Here is a 19,449-nt window from a genome sequence, read left to right on the forward strand (position 1 = left end):
GTAATTAGAAATGTGTTTTATAGACTTACTGCTGCCTACAATGTACTCGTAAAACTTCCACTATAAAAGGTGACGTTTAATTAAATAATTCTCACACAAATTTTGATTTCGACCGTCCTTTTTAAAGTAGAAGTGTATCTTGTGATTTTGTCTTAAAAAATACACCGCACTGTAAGTGAATATTGTTTTAAAAGAGACATTTGCCCCTAGTACTGTTAACTAGGATATTATATTTTTTAAATATATGAAAGCCGTTCATTTTACTTCCGGTGCTACTCAGGCTATCATTCAAACTTGACGCAACATGAGATGACAGTGAGACGAGATGAGTGTTTTGTCAGGGGCTCTTGGTAACGAAGAAAAACTCACTCAACCAGATCAAGAAAATATGAACAGAGAGTGTTTGAATCTGGTAATTCAGAGACTGAAGCAATTAAGTTTGGTGGTCTGTGGTAACATTTGTGTCCAACTAAATTTAGTGTTAGCGAATTTTTCATTTTGTGAATGAGAATGGATGATTAGAGAACACAGTTGCAGAGTGTGTGAAGGAAGGTAATCTGTGAAAGGACTGGGTGGTCTTTCCTGAGAGACCACTGCATGGCATGCAGGGCTGTCATGGCAATAGATTTTTAATTATTGTGCAAGTATTACTGAGAGTCATACAATGCCCATATGTCAAGGTTTGTAAGTAGCTCTCAGGTAAGATAAGCGTATTTTAAAAGTATTTTTTAGTGAGGTACCTGCTGTAAATTCACCTCAGAATGCTTGCTTTTCCTAATATTACACAATTAATGCAGCACCACTCACTGGTGAGGTCAGAGGTCAGGATCAGCTGCATGTTGGAGCTTATAATACCCTAAAGCTTAATGGATGTCTCTTCAGCCTGTATATCATTTTAACACCATGATTCACATTTTTTCCCCAATTAAATCTTTATTAAAACAATTTTTGTGACACTGACATGTTACAAATAACGAGCTAATAAAACAAAAACTGCCTGAATAAATATACATTTTTACAGCCTTGAGGATTAATGTATTTATTGATTGTTTCCAGTCCAGTGTCATCTTTTTGAGTCTTATAGAGTCAATTTTTCCATTTTCTTTCTTTCACTGCTTCTTGTAGTCTCAGTATGCGTCAATTTCTCCATTAAAAAGATTTTTCCACAGTTGTTGGCTACTGGTCCTTTGTTGGTGGTATGTCTTTAGCTGAGTTCCTAGTGTTAGCTTTCATGCTTGCTGCTAGCAATATTTTGATCAAATATCTGTCACTGGCAATGACATTTTCTTCAGAAAACAAACAACTGTTAGGAACCTCATATCCTACTATGTGCTTAAGCTCTTTACATATACCATTTCCCAAAATACAGTTATTCTTTAACATTTCCAAAAAATATGAGAGTTATCGACACCAAAAGACCCATGCTCACCAATACTTCTGGCAACTATGGAGATGCCTACTTTTCAGTTTTGGTGTAATAAAGAAACAAATCAGATTTTCCCATGATAATTTCCTCCAGGTTTGTGAATTAGAGGTTCAATGGTGTATCTTCCACATACTATACCAATTTTTGTCTGAAATTTCTACATTGAGTTCTTTCTCCCATGCACCCTGATGTATGTAGTCGACTGTTTGTCATTTGTGTTCAGTCCTTGATATAATGCTGAAAGTACTGATTCACAATCTTTTTACTGTACAGGGTATACAGCGCTACATTTCAACCTAATTTTCATTGGTTTACTGTGATAGCAATATGCCATGTGCTGTATGGCCTGAGGAAAAACTTTTAGACCTGTAATGTAAGCAGTGGTGGAAGAAGTATTAAAATCCTTTACTCAAGTAAAAGTAGAAATACCCCAAAGTAAATTGGGGTATTTCTACACACTCCTGCAACATGGGTGTTGGGGATGGTTGGTGACACTCCATTACAAGTACTCCATTTATAATTTGATTTAAGTGAAATACATAACAGCCAAAGGGACCCAAAGTGAAAGAACGGTTATGCAGAATAGCCCCTTTCCAACGCAGTACAATATTGTATTTCATTATCATTATATACAGTATGCATTTATGTGTTCACAGCATTTTAATCTTGTGGCTGCCCAAATATTATTTTAAGCAGTTACATACTGTTGTGTTGTAATGTAGAAAACACAGATTTTTTTAAGGTGATCACATATTTTGCATGTACAGTTTGACCTATAGCTGTCAAATAAATGCAGTGAAGTAAAAAGTACAACGTGCCAAGGTATAAAGTTGCACACACATCAGAATTATACTTATGTAAAGTACTTGATTAAATGCATTAAGTTATGTTCCACCACTGAGTGTAAACCTTTATTGGTAAAGAAACATTGACATTTAGACTTTACATTCTGTTTACAATACAAGTGGTGGGATTTCTATAGTTGTATATGTCAGCTGTAATGCTAATTCGGAAAGCTTACAGATGTGTGAATGTATATAAAGACAATAACATGTCTATCCAATAATATTATGATTTTGGGAAAATATTCAGGTTTGAGTTGATGAAAATGCAGATGTTTTTGCATTTTTCCTTCTCTGAGTCTGCTCTGCAGTTTGGCCAAGTCAGTGCAGACCTACTCCTAAAATGTAAAACATAGGCTACATTTGAAATAGACACAATGTCCATCAGGGCTAAGCTGCCCTTCTGATTGGTTCGTACAACTTATTCTTAACGTTGAGCTCACACACACAGGTAAGGTTTGTGCTTTAAGTGAAACAATGCACTCAACATATATCAAAAATGAAAGGCACAGACCAGAAAAACATGCTCTGCGTGAAAAGCAAGGGAATGGCATGTAGGGTCCCAAGGCAGCTGTGCAGGAAGAATACACCACAGCAAACATGACACCACCTAGCAAGTCAAATTCAAATGAAACTCTCTTTTAGGAGGACAGTAATTGAGTATGCATACATGTGCATGAATATATGCATGCATTTTATTAGTTTTTTTTAAGTTGTATTTAATGTTGTCACCACTTTTCACTTTTTATCTTTTTACCTTTTATCTTGGAGAAGGTCAGTATTTAACGCCCTAAAATAATCTCGTCATTCTGATGTATCAAGGCCCATTAAAATGAAGTCAAGAAAAGGGCTGAACATAATGTCAAAGGTTGGAAATTTCCTTTCTCTCTGTCTCTGTATTATAGTCAGTCGCTTGCGCCACTTAGCGTCCTGTCAGGGAACACGCAAGGCGTGACAGGTGACGTTGCCTGTTTACAACTGCCAATGAACACGTGGCGCACGGAATCGTGAGCGCTCATTGGCTGACACGGCCGTAATGTGGGTGGAGACTGTCCGCGGAGGGACCAATAGCGTGTGGCATGTAAATTCCGTTTGAAAATTTCCCGGGAAATCTGAGTTTCGCGGGAGGGCTCTTGAGCGCGTAAACCGTATCCCTTCATTCATCAGGCCGTTTCCTGAAGCCATTTCTAGACGGGGGAAACGAGAGTTGCGCTACTTTTTAATCCGTTGCATCTGCCTAAATGCACTTTCTTAAGGAACAATACTTTGCAAAAGTCGATAAATCAGACTTTCATCTTCACTTCGGTCTGATTATTTTTGTCACCATTGCCGCGGATTAGCAGCCATACGGGCTTGAAAGTACAGAGACAAGAAAGGGGTTACCCCGAATACGCAAGATGAGAAGAGGGATCTCCTCGGCTCCGGACAAAGTGATTTTAGCGGGGGTTGGGGGCTCTCCTTTGGACAATAATATCATTTTAACAACTCTCACGGATCGTTTAAACCCCGGTCAAGCCAACGCTACGTATATCCAAATAATAACCACCCCACCGCCTTGCAACGTTACACAGACATCAAATGTGTGTTTATCCGAGCCTCAGATAAACAACATTTACACAACTCCACAACAAGCTGCAGCAAACGGAGCAGGACAACGACCCGCTCTGGGGAGACCGCCGGTAATCTTCTATACCAGCTCGTTTCAACGTGTTTGGCTTGCTACAACTAGCCACAAACACGACAAAATGTTAGCTTGCTAGGCTAGCCGAGCTTGTTGTTCGGGCAGCTAACGCTAGCTGCTTAGCCAGGGCATTCCCTCAACCTAGCGAGGTGGCTAACTAACTACCGCTAGCTAAGTTACCCAAGTGGGTTGGTTACATGGTATGTTGGCTGTAGGGGAGCAAACGTCGAGTTTAAGTGAGTTTTGCGTCCACAGAGACGTAGACATGTCACCTAGTAGCGTGCTATGCTAACTTCATGGTGCTTTTGAGTCCGCTTCACCCTTGCAGCCAGATGGAAATATTGGTAAGAGATGAGTAACGTTAGCGGTGGCCTAGTGGCTGCTGTTGGTGTCCTAATTTTGGGGGGTTGGGGGGATTGTTGAGCTGCTTGGCTCTTAGTTAGCTGTCTTTTAGCTTTCGAACAAGACACGAGTGGGTAAACTTGCAAATACATAGGCTTATACGTAGTTATAGCTTCACTTGAGTTTTGAAACTACTCGATAGATATGTCTCCCTGTCGCCTCTGAAGATGCAAGCCAACTTGGATGAAGCTCGAAAATGTGTTAGCTTTCCAGGCTAGTAGCAGTATTGATCATTACAGGACAACACTACTCGTTGTCGGCGTTGACCTTAATTTTGCACAAGTGTTTTTTTTTTGTCCCTCTTGTTTTGTTGTAAATAAAGAGTAACGCTACGGTGCCTTTTCTTGCCAAGTAAAGTGAAACTCGAGTTTGCTGCTGTAGAAGTGATTGCACGTTTCCTGTCTTCTCAACCTGCACAAACCACACTAAATAGTTTTAGCAGCATTTCAGGGTGTTGGTTTGTTCCTGGCTATTCATCTTTCATGAAGTAAACCACCCTGTGTATCTCAGGCTGTAGCCATGACCAGGCAGGGGGTGAGGGGAGCTGCTTGCTGATATAAAATGGCTGACATTTTGACTGTCAACAGAGGGCATATTATTCTTTCTCAGACTTGGGCTGGATTAAGTTAGATAAAGTATTAAATATGGGGGTTTACTGTGCATAATATATATATATAATAGATCTGATTGTTAACTATTCCCTTGCACATGGTTGAGAGAGGGGAATGCAGTACACCAGCACCCTGGTACTGGTGTGTTGCTTAGACAAAAACAGGATGGATTCAAGCCAACACAGAAGTCTAAGGGTTCCTTGGTTGAAGAGACTATTCACTAAGCCACCATGCCATGTTACAGTAATGATGACTAGAATACCAATTTAGGCTGGTGATGGAAAAAAAAACCCACAGCAAATGTGGTTCAGAAATGGTTCAACTTCTACAGTATAAACGGTCTGGGATGTTGAACACAGTCTAAATGGTATTAAACATGTAAAGTACTACACTGGTGAGGTGGCAGACATTTAAAATGGCTACCATTGCTGAAATAGTAGCTAATGAGCATGCACAACTTTGCCAAGCTACACCATACAATAGAAGAAATTGATTCTGACATGTTAGATATTGGCAACCTCTGACTTTGGACTAAAGATGAAGCTGGACGTAGGTGGTTAAAATGTGAGATTATATCCATTAAGCTCCCAAAACAGCTGTTCAGAAGGAGCGTTATTGTCTAAAGATGAAACATGGGTGAATAGGGTACAGAAAGTAAACTTGTACATTTATGGACAGTGGGTTGGGCTCGCTTATTGGTCACATCTAGTGTCTTGATTAATTATGGGAATTTCTGTCTCTAAGTATACTTGTATTGGTTTCCTTTGGAATGAGCGGCAGTGTGTTCAATCCCACTGATGTGACTCACGCTTTAGATATGTGGGTTTGTCTTGGCTAATATGTTCAGAGAATAAGAAATCACAACCACTGGTTTTACACAACATCATAAGACCAACAGAGTCTTTATTATACTCTGGATTTTGGACGAAAACCATCTTGTCTTTGGAGCTATTTTTGACCGCTCCACCTCAGATGATGGCACAGCTGAAATGGAAAAGACAAAAGAATGGTGTCCTCTCAGATTCAAAGATCAGAAGGAACCTAAAACTGGAATTTGTTTAGCAAGTGCACTGTCTTTATCAATTTATAAACTTTTTAATTACTTCATTAAATAATTCATTTGTATTTCTGTCACTTTTACATAGTTGTGAATGCCTCAGAACACCAAAAATGACTGGAGACATAAGATGAAAGTAGCGATGTATTTTGCTGCATCACCAATCATTTTTGGTGGCGTCAAAGATGAGATGCCTGCCACATTACCAAAATGTCCATATGTGCTGTTAATGGTATATTTTTGTCCCCCTAGGCAAAAAGGCGGTTGGCTCTCGATGATTCAGACCACCAGTACCAGTCGGAACCAACCAGGACTCCACGAGGCAGAGGAGGGGCCGCGGTGGCCAATGGGACACGGCTAAAGACACCCAGAAGTAAGAAGCCCCCCGCCATCATATTTGTACATGTCACCTATAATTTTACAGCACAGTAATCCAGGGTCATCCTGTGTGACACACGGTTCACACCAAGTTTGATAAACAGGCATGGCCTCGATGCAGCAATTTCAAACTGTTAACAGAAATAAAAGATTCTCACTGGGCTGAACACATCGGACAGCGTGATGGTCGAGACATAATCATCAAGGGTTAAAGAACCATTTAATTCTCACTCTAATGCAGTAGAGTTTAACTGAGCTCATGACCAGAGTCATCTCACAGATGTATGAGAACAATGAGCATTCAACATTCATTCAAACCCATTTAAATGATAATAGTCTTGTCATTAAACAAAGCATTGAAATGTATCTACATGTGTTAGCACTTTGGACATATTAGTAGTAGCATCAGCACGCTCTTTTTTAGGATTACTTTGTGGCTTCAGTTTTCTTAATAGTAATTGCCACTGTGGTGTCTAAGTGATGTGCTAGATGACAAAATATAAAAGTTTGAGTTGTAATCCTTGTATTTTAACAGAGGAGGACATAGAGGAGCTGAAACGCAGAATGCACATATCAAAAAACATGAAGAAGTTGCTTCAGTTCTTTTGCACGTGTGTCCTGCATATACACATTTAAAAAAACAAAAAAAAACAAAACATGCTTTCTTCCTAATTGCTACCTGACTAATTCAAATGATAATCATACGATTGGGCTCAACCTATTGGAAAAAAATCAACAAGATGCCCTCTCGCGACGGTCCGGCTTGATTTTCCGTTTACTCTTTGCATGCGTTTCCTGTACGTTCTACCAAAAGAGAATATCATTGGAATTTGAAATGCAAACAAAACCTGTTGCTGAGCTGTTGTGTTCCTGATGTATGGTCACTGCAGCAGTGTATTGTATCGTTGAGTCCAGCCATAGGATGTGTCGGAGGGTGAGACATGTTGTGGCCATGTGCTCCTAAAATGCCATAACCCTGTGATGAAAGTAACTGATGTTATCAACACAGAGTTATTGATACTAAAACGTTTACAGCCGGTGATTATCAAAGTTCAAGTTAACTTCAACTTGTTGCTCGACCTGTAATGTAGCTTGTGAGTCGGTCTTCAAGAAAATCACACATTCCCAGCTGATGATGACTGATTGAGTCATTTGTCGCCAACATTTTCTGACTTTAAAAAAGTTGTTTTCCCTATATTGTAATGTACTTCAACTGTTAAACTATCAATATAGATCAGTACAAAGCACAACAACAGTGTGCCAAATGGACGACACACTTAATTTGGATGCATTGAAGGGTGGTTGTGTTTGTACTGCTGTGCATACTATTAACTTCTCCTGACACCTCTGCTGCTTTTTTGAAGTCAGGTTGAGTAAAGGAGTCTTGTGACAGGGTTGACGTTCCCTCATTATAGAAAAAAAAAAAACACAATTTACTTGGGCTTCCTCTTACCAAGTAAAAACTGTAACTAGGAAGTTTTATGTTTTACTTCCCTTGCAAAAATTCAACATCAAGTCATACCCTGAAATATATTTGTCCTTTCTCCTTCATTCCTCCTACTTTTCCTCCTCCATAGCACCCAAGTCTCCTCCTGAGAAGACTAGGTATGACACCTCTCTGGGCTTGTTGACAAAGAAGTTTGTGGACCTTCTTGCCCAGTCTTCTGATGGCGTCTTGGACCTCAACCTTGCTGCTGAAACCTTACAGGTAATTTCAGATCAGACAGAAAAAAATACTCATGGTATATAGAAAAAGAAAGGGGGCGTTGGTGCATGCATTTCCCTTTTAAATCCTGTTAGAAATGCATCAGAAACTGGTGAACAATTCCAAGCATGGGCACAAAGAAATAAAAGGGAGGGTCAAGAAAATGGATGGGGGACATCTTAGGCAAATATATCTGCTGAAAGTACTGAAAAGGTTGTATATTTGTGTAAGGTTTTGTTAAATCAACCACTGAATGCGTAACTGATGGCAACCTGTGTCCCTTACATCCAGGTACAGAAAAGGCGGCTGTATGATATCACCAATGTACTAGAAGGCATTCACCTCATCAAGAAGAAATCAAAGAACAACATACAGTGGATGTAAGTGGTCACTCTGCCTCACTCTATTAATCAAAAACTTGTTTTTCACCTTTTTAAGAGTATATTTTATCTTACGTTTGGACCCCAGCACCCACTAACACTCTCTGTGACATTTGAGAACATAACGTGACATATTCCAGTTCTCTTGGTTTCTCCATGCCTCCTCCTCCTCCATCACGTGAGCTCTCTCGTTGCTTTGGAGTTAGAAACTTTTATAATCTCAGATTGGTTTTCGCATATAAACAGGTTTTAAAGTGTTCTTGGCTCGTAGAGCACAGGAGGGCAGGTGGCTGCATGCAGGCTGTTGCCACATCAAAGTATGAGGATACCTGACTGTGCTCCACTCTGTTCTGCACATTTAATTATACCCTCATTTGTTCAGTAATCACTCAGAGCACATGCAGTCTAGGAATAGGCCCGAAGCACCCGTGCTTACCACTTAAGGCCTACGAATGCATTTCATGACCATTATTTCTATTGTGTGTGATTACATACTTTATTTCTGTTTTCTTTCAGTTAAGGCTCAGATTATTCCTGTCAAGGATATAATGAAGTTGTCCTAAATTTAGATGAAATAAATTCAATCCTTATCAGTCACTAAACTTTGGAATATCCAGAGAGGAATTGTTGGTGTTAATCTGGTATCAAATGACTGTGAGAAAGCATCTAACAGCCAAAATATTTCAGATCGCTCTGATTCTAAGACAGACAAAACATTTTCAATACTCTGACCTTCTTCATTGTTGTGATTTGTAATTCACTTGTGACTTACGGGAGATATTTGTAGGTTACAAAGTCAGTCCCTCTAGGATTTCACAAGCTTTTTTTTTGTTTTTTAAAATGCCTGATTTCATAGCAGGTCGTCTAAAAACAACTGCTAGACATGTTGAAATTTCTTAGGTTTTTTTTTTTTTTTTCAATTTGAGCAAATGAAAATCGCAAAAATAATTGTGATTTTTTTCTTTTTTGGTATTTTTCATCAAAATTGAAAGCATCGTGTTCCAGTGAGAACAAAACTGCACTGTTCTGACTTTGCTATTTATACTACACTTGCATCACCACTAATCATGCAAATTACACTCACCTTGATTCTTTCAGCACTTGCAGTAGATCTGGGTGCAGCAGCCTCTGTCTCTGTGATGTGTCTGTTGTCCATGTTCACTTTTGGAACCAAAAGTAACCCTTCAGACATGGTACCTAGACCCTAGCGTTTCCACTGCAAATAGTACTCTTAAATGTGGGCGGGGTTGTTGTCACTCACTGCTCCGTCCAGCACTCACTGTATTTCCCCCTTTATCGGCCTGCACTTCGTTTATAGTCCACAGAACGGAGTTACATGCCGACATTTTCAGAACACAATAAAACAGGCTGCAGGTAGAGTCTCTCATGATGTGATATTTAAAAATAGTGGGGTTGTGCATTTAGTCCTTCTAAGGCAAGCTCAGGGGTTTGGTGTTGCTGTTGCCCACAGGAACGATGCTCTGCAGTGCTTTAGGATTAGAATATATGCTGTCCACATTCCAGACAAAATTAGTATAGACTTTTTAAACGCTTTAAGATCCACTCATTACTAAAATGAGACAATAAAAGTAATGGTCAAAGTTGTCACATCAAAATTTAAGGTGTGCTGATGGATTCACGTTGTCAACTCATACATTGATTAACATAACAAGTAAACGTTCCATCTTAAAAGTTGCCGGCAGCTGGCCCAGAGAATTAATTTTTTTTCCCCCAACTCCAGCTGCTGTGAGAGGCAGCAAAACATCCTTTAATTTTATAGTTATAGTTTACTAATATATGTAAAACTCCCCATTGTATGAACAGTGGTTACATGAGCCTCAAAACCAGCCACAACTCCGTCCTGAGCAGAGTGACTGTCTGCTATTGACCAATCAACGGACTGCAGTGTTCACAGCTCCACCTTTTAGTACCAGATCTGTGTGCTAGGTACCCCAACAGAGGGGGGACCAAAAATGGGGACGGTACAGAACTATTCCATCGGTACCATCCACAACTTTTCACAGTAGAAATGGGGAAAAAAAGCAGCACTGAACTGTACCGTACTACTGGTGGAAACGGTGCTGTAGTGCAAAACAGTTCACCCCTGCTTTTGTGTAGAACATCAGGGAGTTGCCTTGTATAATGTTGGCAGTATTTTTTGCCGGTGAATGAAAGACATTTGTGTAGCACATATTTGCATCTTCACAACCAGAAACAAGGAAGTGAGTTTGGTGACGTCATGTGGGTGACTGCTTTGACTGAGGAAACTACAATGAGTGATCAAATTTGTGGAACAGATTGTAAAACGGTCGCACAGAATTCACAGGGATTGTTTGAATTTACATTAATTGGGTGGCTGCTTGTTGACAGTCTTCTGCATCTGATGATATCCTCTGCAGTATCTGCTCATAAGCGAAAATACCACATAAGTTTTGAAATACAAAAACACACGCCACCAAAATATGTCAATTAAAAGAAAACTGTGATCAGACACATTTTTCCACTGTTTAAGCTGCTGTATCAAATATTTGAAGCCAGTAAGAGAGTAATATAACAGCAAGTGAAGCTCCTGAGTCAGTACTAAATCTATTTTAATTCACTCTTTTCACTCTTCACTCCCTCGCAGGGGCTGTAGTCTGTTGGAGGTAGAGGGGGCACTGAGCCAGAGACAGAGGCTAACAGCGGAAGTTTCGGCACTGGGAGAAGAAGAGCAGAGGCTCGAACAACTCATCCAGAGATGCACCCTGGATATGAGACACATGAGCGAGCAGCAGAGCAACCAGAAATATCCTTTTGTTGTTCGTCGACATGTCATCCAGAAGTAAAATGATTCACAGCGACTTTATTTTAGTTTTAAAACATCATGTAAATAAGTTCTTAGTTTCTTTTGATTTTTTTCTTACAAATCATCTTATCTTTTACACATATGCCACATAAAGTAGATCGGTTTTACATTATGTTGCCTGAAATGTTACAATACATCTAACTGTAGATGCATGGTACAACAATCACTTCAGCGGTTCTGAGGTTTGCATATTCATCAATGTTTAGCTTTAACATGCAGTGTCATTGTAGAGTTATTTCCCTAACCTTTCGTCTCCACATATGCCTATGTAACATACCAAGACATCAAACAGATAGGAACCCTCAGAGACCAGACTGTTATCGTCGTCAAAGCTCCCACAGATACCAAACTAGAAGTGCCAGACCCTGATGAGGTATGTGTACAAGCACAAAAACACACTTGCTGGATCTGTCATTTTTGTCCAGATGACAAAACTTGTGTTTCTTGCTCACTTGTCATCTGACCTATGACTTGTATTTCCCTTAAAGAAACAGTTTGCAGAGACACTCCAAATCTATCTAGTCACTTGTTGATTGACATGGTATTTCATCTGATATTAATGCTGTGGTGGTTGGAGTTGGTTTCAGTGACCCCTCTGCAGCTGGTGTTGCTGATTTGTTTTACCAGGCATTTGGGGACGACAGTGACTAAGAGTACTTTCACACATGCCCTGTTTGGTTCAGTTCAATCAAATTCAAGTTCGTTTGCTCCCTAAGTGCAGTTCGTTTGGGCGGGTGTGAACACAGCAATCGCACTTGGGTGCTCACCAAAACAACTGGACTGAGACCTTCTTGAAGAGGTGGTCACGTTAAGGTTATAAACAATCTCTGGATCGGTTTGTTTGTGGTGAGAACGAATTCCGACCTCGATCTGAATCAAATGCAGTCACATGACACGTTGTGCTGCCTTAATATGGGCATGCAACCAATGCATCAAAACATTGTTTTCTAGTTGGAGCCGCTCCTTGTTTTCAAACTGTATGGTTAGCCCAGAATGAACAGTGCAAGCACTATAGTACACGATGACCACACTAAAATTAAGCCGCGTAGTTGTCCCTCCATTGTGACATTAGAAAGTGTCACATTTGTCTTGCAAGTGTACTCTTCTTCAACGTTTTGTTTACTTCCTGGATTTTTCCCACATGGAAAGTCTGAGCAATCAAGAGCACCTTTATCGCACAGGCATTTTATCTGGTCCGCTTGTAAATGCTGCCTTGAGAACACAAACCAACTCTAGGACATTATGCAACTTTGTAACAAAAACAGTCCCGATTCTGACCAAAGCAAGACAACTCTAGGTCTGAAAACACCCGAAAGCAGTGTGATGGTCTATAGCAAAAGTGAAGTGTATCAGTTTGCACCGAGATAGCCGTTTATTAGGTAAACCACTAAATGTATATACTCCAGTACTTCTGGTGTGAACTCACAAGTTGAGGGCGTATGGAAAGGAGGCTGAATTTTGTTTTTAATCTTTTAATCAAGTCTTTTTATCCTTCTTATTAAGTGCAGTCAACAAATTGTTTTGTCTCTGCAGAGTTTGTCCGTCCATCTGACCAGCACCAAGGGTCCTATAGAAGTCCTACTGTGCCCAGATGAGGAGAATGACCCCAGAAGTCCTGTAAAAAATGGCAGCATGGACATCAATGGGAACTCGCCTTTCCTCAAAGTCCTTCAAGGTTTGTCCCAGATAGACAAAGGTGTGCAGCAGTTTTTAACGTGAAGAGACTTGACTGACCTTCAACTTTCTCTTTGAAGATAAGAAACACATCTTACACCGTTTAAATAAATGCTTTGCTGTGCTCTATCAGGGCTGAACGTGCCCCTAATGTTAAATTAGGAGGTGGACAAGGGAGAGATGAATGAATTATTTAGGAAATGAAAATGAAAATGTATCTCTTTTTACCTCTCTCCATATTTCTCTATTAGCTACAACCCACAAATACTCAGGTGTGGTTTTTATGACTGGTGTGGCTCTCTCCTCGCCCGAAGTCTCATTTGATTTAGTGAACTTTTGTATTTGCCCCTGAATGAAGGATGAGTCATCAAACATTTAAAATCACTTTACAAGAAAAGAAAAGACAGGGATGTTGATGTAAAAATAGAACAAGAGATAAATGATCAGTTAACACAGGGACACAAGATTAAAACTGGGAAAATGTAGTTCTCATTTCACCAGGTCTTTTAGCTCAAAGCACAGCTGAGACTGATGGGAATTAGGTCATTAGTTTATGATGTACTCCATTTTGTCATGGACTGCATCACTTTGGACATGTGGAAAATTAAACTGCTCGTAGTGCCAGATGAGGAGTTTCAGGATTGATCGTCATTAGGTGTAATGATTTGCTCAGACTGATTGGCAATGCCATTGCTGTGGCTGAAAATGTTGAAACAATTCCCACGGCTTATTAAGACTAGCATAGCAAAGCTGACAGTGCAACACTTAGCTAAACTGGTGCAAGAATAAACATTGGTTTGGGTGACACGCTCCCATGCACCTGGCCAGATATAAGTTTTGTTCTGTAAACTTGCTTGTGTCCATGCAACTTGTGGTTCCAAGCCCTGATTCACTGCTATTTCAGCGATGTAAACATATTTAAAATCAAAGAAAATAAAGTTTTCCTTTTGATTAGATTCCAATTTGGTCCCCAGTGCAACAAGCAGACTTCTTAACTTGTGCAATGCGGAGACTTTGCCCTAATGTCCTGCATCACACAGAGTGTTGCATGCCTGATGCCTGTTCTTGTCAGCCTGCATTGTGTCACTTTTTGGACAAGTTAGCAAAATCGTTATCAAAAAAGGTTGTTTATGAATGTAATATTTGCCTTAACCCCAAGGTTAAACCTACAGGAGACCTTAGACCTAACTCTGATATCATCGATTTGCAAAGATGCACAAAGATGTTTGCTGTACCCGATATCAGTGTTGTACATGGCATCAATAGATGTCCAAACGGGCTTAAAAGGCAGACTTATAATTTCCGTGTACATAGGTGTGAGAGCAATTATACAAAAAATAAAATAGAATATTGTATGCCTTCATGTTTGACATTCGTCAATTAAAGTGATATCATAATGTATGCATGTATTATTTAGCCTAGTTTGCCTAAAAAAGAACCACGTTTAGAGGGAGTCCTGCACAACAAACACCATCACACTGGTCAACATGGCTGCTCATTTGGCCCACAGTGTGTGGTCATGGTTCCTTTGCAATGCAGAGATACTAACAAGGCGATTACATGTTCTTTCACAGGTCCTGCCTGCATGGCCACTTCCTCCATCCCCTCCCTGGCTCCACCTTCTTCTTCCTCAGCAGTCTCCGTCACTACTCTCTCCCCCATCTCGTCCCCTTACACCAGTCTTCTCCAGCAGACAGAAGACCAGATCCCTTCGGCCCTGGGGCCTTTCTTAAACCTGGGGCCTCCTCTTCTGGACCAAGACGACTACCTTTTAGGTTTGGGAGATGACCAGGGAATCAGCGACTTGTTTGACGCCTGTGACTTTGATAAAATGCCCACTGTCGGCCTGGATGATTTCCTGTGCAGCTAGCATTAGGTAATAGAGATTCAGATGAGGTGCATGGGAGAGATGGAGAATCATTGAGGGGTTTGATGCCTGTGACTGACCGTGTAGTTAGAAGAAGCCAATTCTAAATAGATGGAAGGGAATCATTGAGGGCCTTCTTTTTTTAGTCCCAGTGGGACTAAATGACGTGTTCCTTTTGTGGTGTGAGAGATAAAAGGCCTTGCATGATTTCACACAAAGACACGACTGGTCAGTGTGAAGACATATCCATTACTCTTTGTCTCAGGCTATGTAAGGCCTCCAGTGTAGCTGGGCGTTGGAGGACATCTGAAAGCCTTTGCTACCTGTTTGGGTGAGAATAAATGGGGACAGGAAGGATATCAACCTCTCTGTATGATGCAACGTTCACGTCACTTGTACAGAGACCAACAAAGACAGAAGAGCTCAGATGAAGCCACCCCCACAACACCTGGCATTAACACACATCGTGGTTGGGTTTAGCATAAAATCCAAGTGTTGGTGCACCTGAGATGCACAGATATGATCACCCAAAAAAAGACACCAGTCTAATGTTCAAGAGTAAGGATCTTTCAAATCTGAGAAGAAGATGCAACTGTGTTTTGGCAAGGAAAGGGCCAGGTTGATCTGTGTATTCCCAGTGATGCATTTTCTTGTTGGGTGCCAAAATTCATCCAGATGTGTTAATGCCAAGTGCTGTGGGGACTGAGGAGGTCCTTAATGATCGCATTCTGTTACACCAATGATCTGTGATTGAAGGCTTACACTGCTGACTGTTAAGAAGGCATTTTGTGTGTTCAAATGTAGAACATTTTAGAAACTAAAATGAATATTAAAAGAAGACAGGGCAATTTTGACACACAACATTCATAACCACAGTTGTTATCCTATGGTTAGGTTAGTCAGGCTGAGGTTCTAGTCACCTGTCTTGTCTCTGTGCCCGCTCAGACAGTGAGTATTTTGTACATTTAAGCACTAGACGTTTTGAGAGCAGCAGGGATGTATCATGGATCATGTGTACATGGTGGTAATAATCCATTTATATAGGCAAAATGGAAATGAAATTACATCAGTCTATTCTGAGAGCTGGGACACATGCCACATGCCTCTTTGACCGCCTGGAAAACGTGAGGTTGGGTGTTGGGTTTTGCTCTGTGCTAACTTTCATGGACGCAGGGGCAGGTTGCGCCAAAAGTTACTAAACAACCATTGCCTCCTTACCAGAAACCCCAAGTTCGAAGCTGATCTTTTTTTCAGATGTTTTCCAGGTGTGTATGTTGCCCATGGGACAGATGTTGAGCAGGCACCTGGGAGTACTTGTGAGCAAATGCCTCTCGCTTTTGGATGCGCTTTTTGCACGTCTAGACTGACGACAGTAAATTTGAAGATGCAAAAAAGGTGGCATGTGTACTGGCCCTAAATGCTCTTGAAGGAGACACATGTACACTATGTTTTTAATTGTACAAAATACTCACAGCATGCCTTGCAGCGAGTAATTTGATCCCCTCGCACACAATTTGTCTTTCTCGCACTATATCGGCCATATTTAAAAAGGATTTAGTTGGTGCATTTCAAAAGGGACCTTTATTATCTATTTACCTGATTCGCGTGTTAGCTAATGATCAAGTGGGCAACATCAAACTATACAAGTAATATAAAATTATAGTTTGAATATGAAGGTGTTCAACATGGGAACAGATATTGTTATGTTTAACTTCACACAACCCATGTGCACACAAAACAAGCCATCATACCTGGGCAATGTGGGGTTAAACAAAAACCTGTCCGGCTCCTTAGCACACACGATATGCGTACTTGAATATCATCTCTAAGTCACACTCTCATTGATAGTCATGAAATCAGGACCCAGACTTCCACTCTCTTGCTGCTTTTTGCCTGTCCCCCTCCGCCTCCATCAGCAGAAGCTGCCATAACCAAACTTACCCGAATGCCTCCTGACTTAGACTGTGTGCTGTGAAATTATACTGTGGTTTGAGCTAATCAGTAAACTTTGGCTTTGACCCAATTATGGATACACACTGCCCACTCAGTGTGTGCTGAAGGCAGTGTAGGAGACAGGATAGGCGCGTATTCGTCTTTTTAGGTCTAATAAGTGTTGAATTTTAATGGGTTTTAATATTGTAGAATTAACTAATGATATCACGGTCACCTAAGCAACAAGGGACCAGATAGCCACTAATTTAGGCTTCAGCATGTAATGAAGGGCTTTTTCCTCCCCTCCATAAACAGGATGTTTAAAAAAAACAAGCAAAAGGACTAAAAATGACAAATAGACGTCTTTTTATGAATTGAGCAAATTCAGTGCAACAAGCCGTGATTCACACTAGGCTTGGTGATAATGTTGTGGAAGGCCACTGAGGCTTCAAACAGTGGTTAATCAAGAAAAGCCAGCTGGAGGACTTGATGAACTTTAGGGCTGTCGGGCTGTGTTTAGTTTTGGTATTTGAAACACCATTGCTCTTCACTTCTAATAGCTTCCTGTGTTCGATGACATCCCTGATAATACCGAAACGCAAACATCTCATCTGAAACCCCCTGGCTTTTAATCTCGAGAAACCTTGAGGCTGCAGGTGAAATTGCTGCTGTTAGTGTAAACTTTTCCCTGACCTGATTGATGTGCGCTTGAGTAATTGCGTGTGCAGCATGTGTGAGTAATGTCAAAGATCAAGCTTGCTAGAAGAGTAAGCCTGCCATGTGTAAATTGATGTACAGTTTTCTAAATTTTTCAGTGCACAAGGTACTGTAGGCTACCTCTCACTTAATGTTGGACAGTAGTAGTAGGGCATAGAGGTAAATGCCATAGTGTGTATGAGTCTTTGAATTCCCCTTTTGTCATAGAAATTACCCTTGTATTATTTAGATGTGATGTTGGATAATACATCACACTTTTCTCTTTTAATGTGTGCGAGATTCCACTTACTCCCTAATATAACGAGTTTGCCTTTGCTCTTAAACCAGTCTCATGCTGTTGCATCTTGAATTTAACCATGGGGTGCGCATGTGATAGGTAGAAAAGCAGATACATTGCAATATCGCAATTTCTTTCGGTTTTCAAATTTTTCCCTTTTAAGTTATTTAGTTATTTCGTTGTCTTTTTGTTGTGAAATGCAGAGCATCTCGTAGACTCGACTCACATGCAGTCACTCTTTCACAGTTAGCCTGTATGCCCTTTATTGGCCATAAGGAGACGTTGCTATGTCTGTATACACCACTGAACCAGGATCAGTGACTCGTGTCCTCTGCTGAAGTGTGTAGGGGGCGTTTGCTTCTGTGACACCGTGTGTCCGTTTTATTTTTGGAATGATGTGAGGCAGTCTGACACTTTTTTTTTTCTGCCAATTTCTTTTTCACCGAGAGTATTGAAGTGTGTTGAAGCATCTTTTTGACTATGTAAAATCAAACCACAATTGATAACCTGAACTTCACCCATTCAGCTGAGGAGAAACAGTTTCTTAGTCAGCATAATTTAGCGTAATTAGTGCTGCTATTGTAAGTAAACGTTAAATTTGACTTAAATGCACAGAAATGCTCAGATTGACAGAACACAATTTCCCTGTAGGCATATTTATATCAGTGTATTTTATATGTATTTATGGAAAAACCAAGCTCAATATTTTTCCCCCCATTTGGTTCACTAAACCACAGTTGTGCTATTTTCTAAGACCATTTACATAGCTGATTATATTTTCCTCCATCTATTTCAAGCGACCGGAATCTGGTCACGATATTTTATCCACTTTTACATGATGGAAACATGATTTTTCGGAAAGACTGTACCTTTTCATGGGTTTCTAATGGAATGTTGAAGATTTTATTGCACCGCTTTAGCTCGTGTCATTGCCAGTGAGTCTGAAAAATGTATTACGGGCGACTTAAAATGACAGCTCCTTCATTTCTAATGCGTGATTCTGATGTGTGATTAGACCTTACAGAAAAGTATCATTAGGCTAAATGTGGTGTTAACTATAGTGAGGATTAAACCGGCACTGTTGTTCCTGCTATTTTCCTATGGTTATTCTTAAGCTGTTACCAAATACAATATACTGATCAATAAATATACTGTAATGGTTATGTGAAAAGTAAACTATTTCATAGGAAAGAATTGACTGTAAAATTATGATATATTGCTGCCTCTTTCCAGAGGCCAGAGAAAAAAAAAGAGCTGTAATGTCACAACGCAATTTGAACGCATGGGTGAAAGTATCGGTGTGCTGTTGAATGTTTAAGGTAAACTAATTTGATGTTATTGATGTGTGTTATTCAGTTATACAGGTTTCTTTAACATCTGTCAAATGAGGAATATGAGTTGTATTTGTTTGGGGGGGGGGGGATAAATGGATTTGTTTTTGTACTCTGGGTGTTTGTAATTGAACATTTGAATAAAGGCAATATGAATATGGAAATGTTTTGTGTTTTGTGTCTTCAGGGATGACTTTTTGCACTGTAGTACAAGTTAAGTACATGGCAAATGTAAAAGACTGGGGACATATGGGCTTCTGTAGACATATCAGCAACTTAAAAAGCATATTAAAGCAGAGAAAAAAAATAAACCTATATTTTATA

General features: G+C 40.1%; 1 protein-coding gene across 2 annotated transcripts; it reads left to right on the top strand.

Moving 5' to 3' along the window:
• Positions 1 to 3,427: 3,427 nt before the first annotated feature.
• Positions 3,428 to 19,289, top strand: LOC117266166 (transcription factor E2F3-like). Of its 2 annotated transcripts, none has more exons than XM_033641154.2 (8): positions 3,428 to 3,947; positions 6,272 to 6,392; positions 7,975 to 8,105; positions 8,394 to 8,482; positions 11,109 to 11,267; positions 11,586 to 11,700; positions 12,861 to 13,002; positions 14,576 to 19,289. In XM_033641154.2, exons 1-8 carry the CDS (start codon positions 3,666 to 3,668, stop codon positions 14,869 to 14,871), a joined length of 1,335 nt encoding a protein of 444 aa, XP_033497045.1. In that variant the 5' UTR covers positions 3,428 to 3,665; the 3' UTR covers positions 14,872 to 19,289. The 2 variants fall into 2 exon arrangements, with proteins under 2 accessions (XP_033497045.1, XP_033497046.1); XM_033641155.2 differs by lacking the exon at positions 3,428 to 3,947 and adding an exon at positions 4,008 to 4,293.
• The last annotated feature ends 160 nt before the right edge of the window (positions 19,290 to 19,449 follow it).

The sequence above is a fragment of the Epinephelus lanceolatus genome, chromosome 10, assembly GCF_041903045.1.
Source record: "Epinephelus lanceolatus isolate andai-2023 chromosome 10, ASM4190304v1, whole genome shotgun sequence".
In the NCBI taxonomy this organism is placed as follows: Eukaryota; Metazoa; Chordata; class Actinopteri; order Perciformes; family Serranidae; genus Epinephelus; species Epinephelus lanceolatus.

Bases quoted from the DNA above. Each gene is read 5' to 3' on its own strand.
- LOC117266166 (XM_033641154.2), top strand. From the start codon at position 3,666: ATGAGAAGAGGGATCTCCTCGGCTCCGGACAAAGTGATTTTAGCGGGG. The intron at 3,948-6,271 runs GTAATCTTCTAT...TTGTCCCCCTAG, and splicing joins CCGCTCTGGGGAGACCGCCG to GCAAAAAGGCGGTTGGCTCT. The intron at 8,106-8,393 runs GTAATTTCAGAT...CCTTACATCCAG, and splicing joins TTGCTGCTGAAACCTTACAG to GTACAGAAAAGGCGGCTGTA.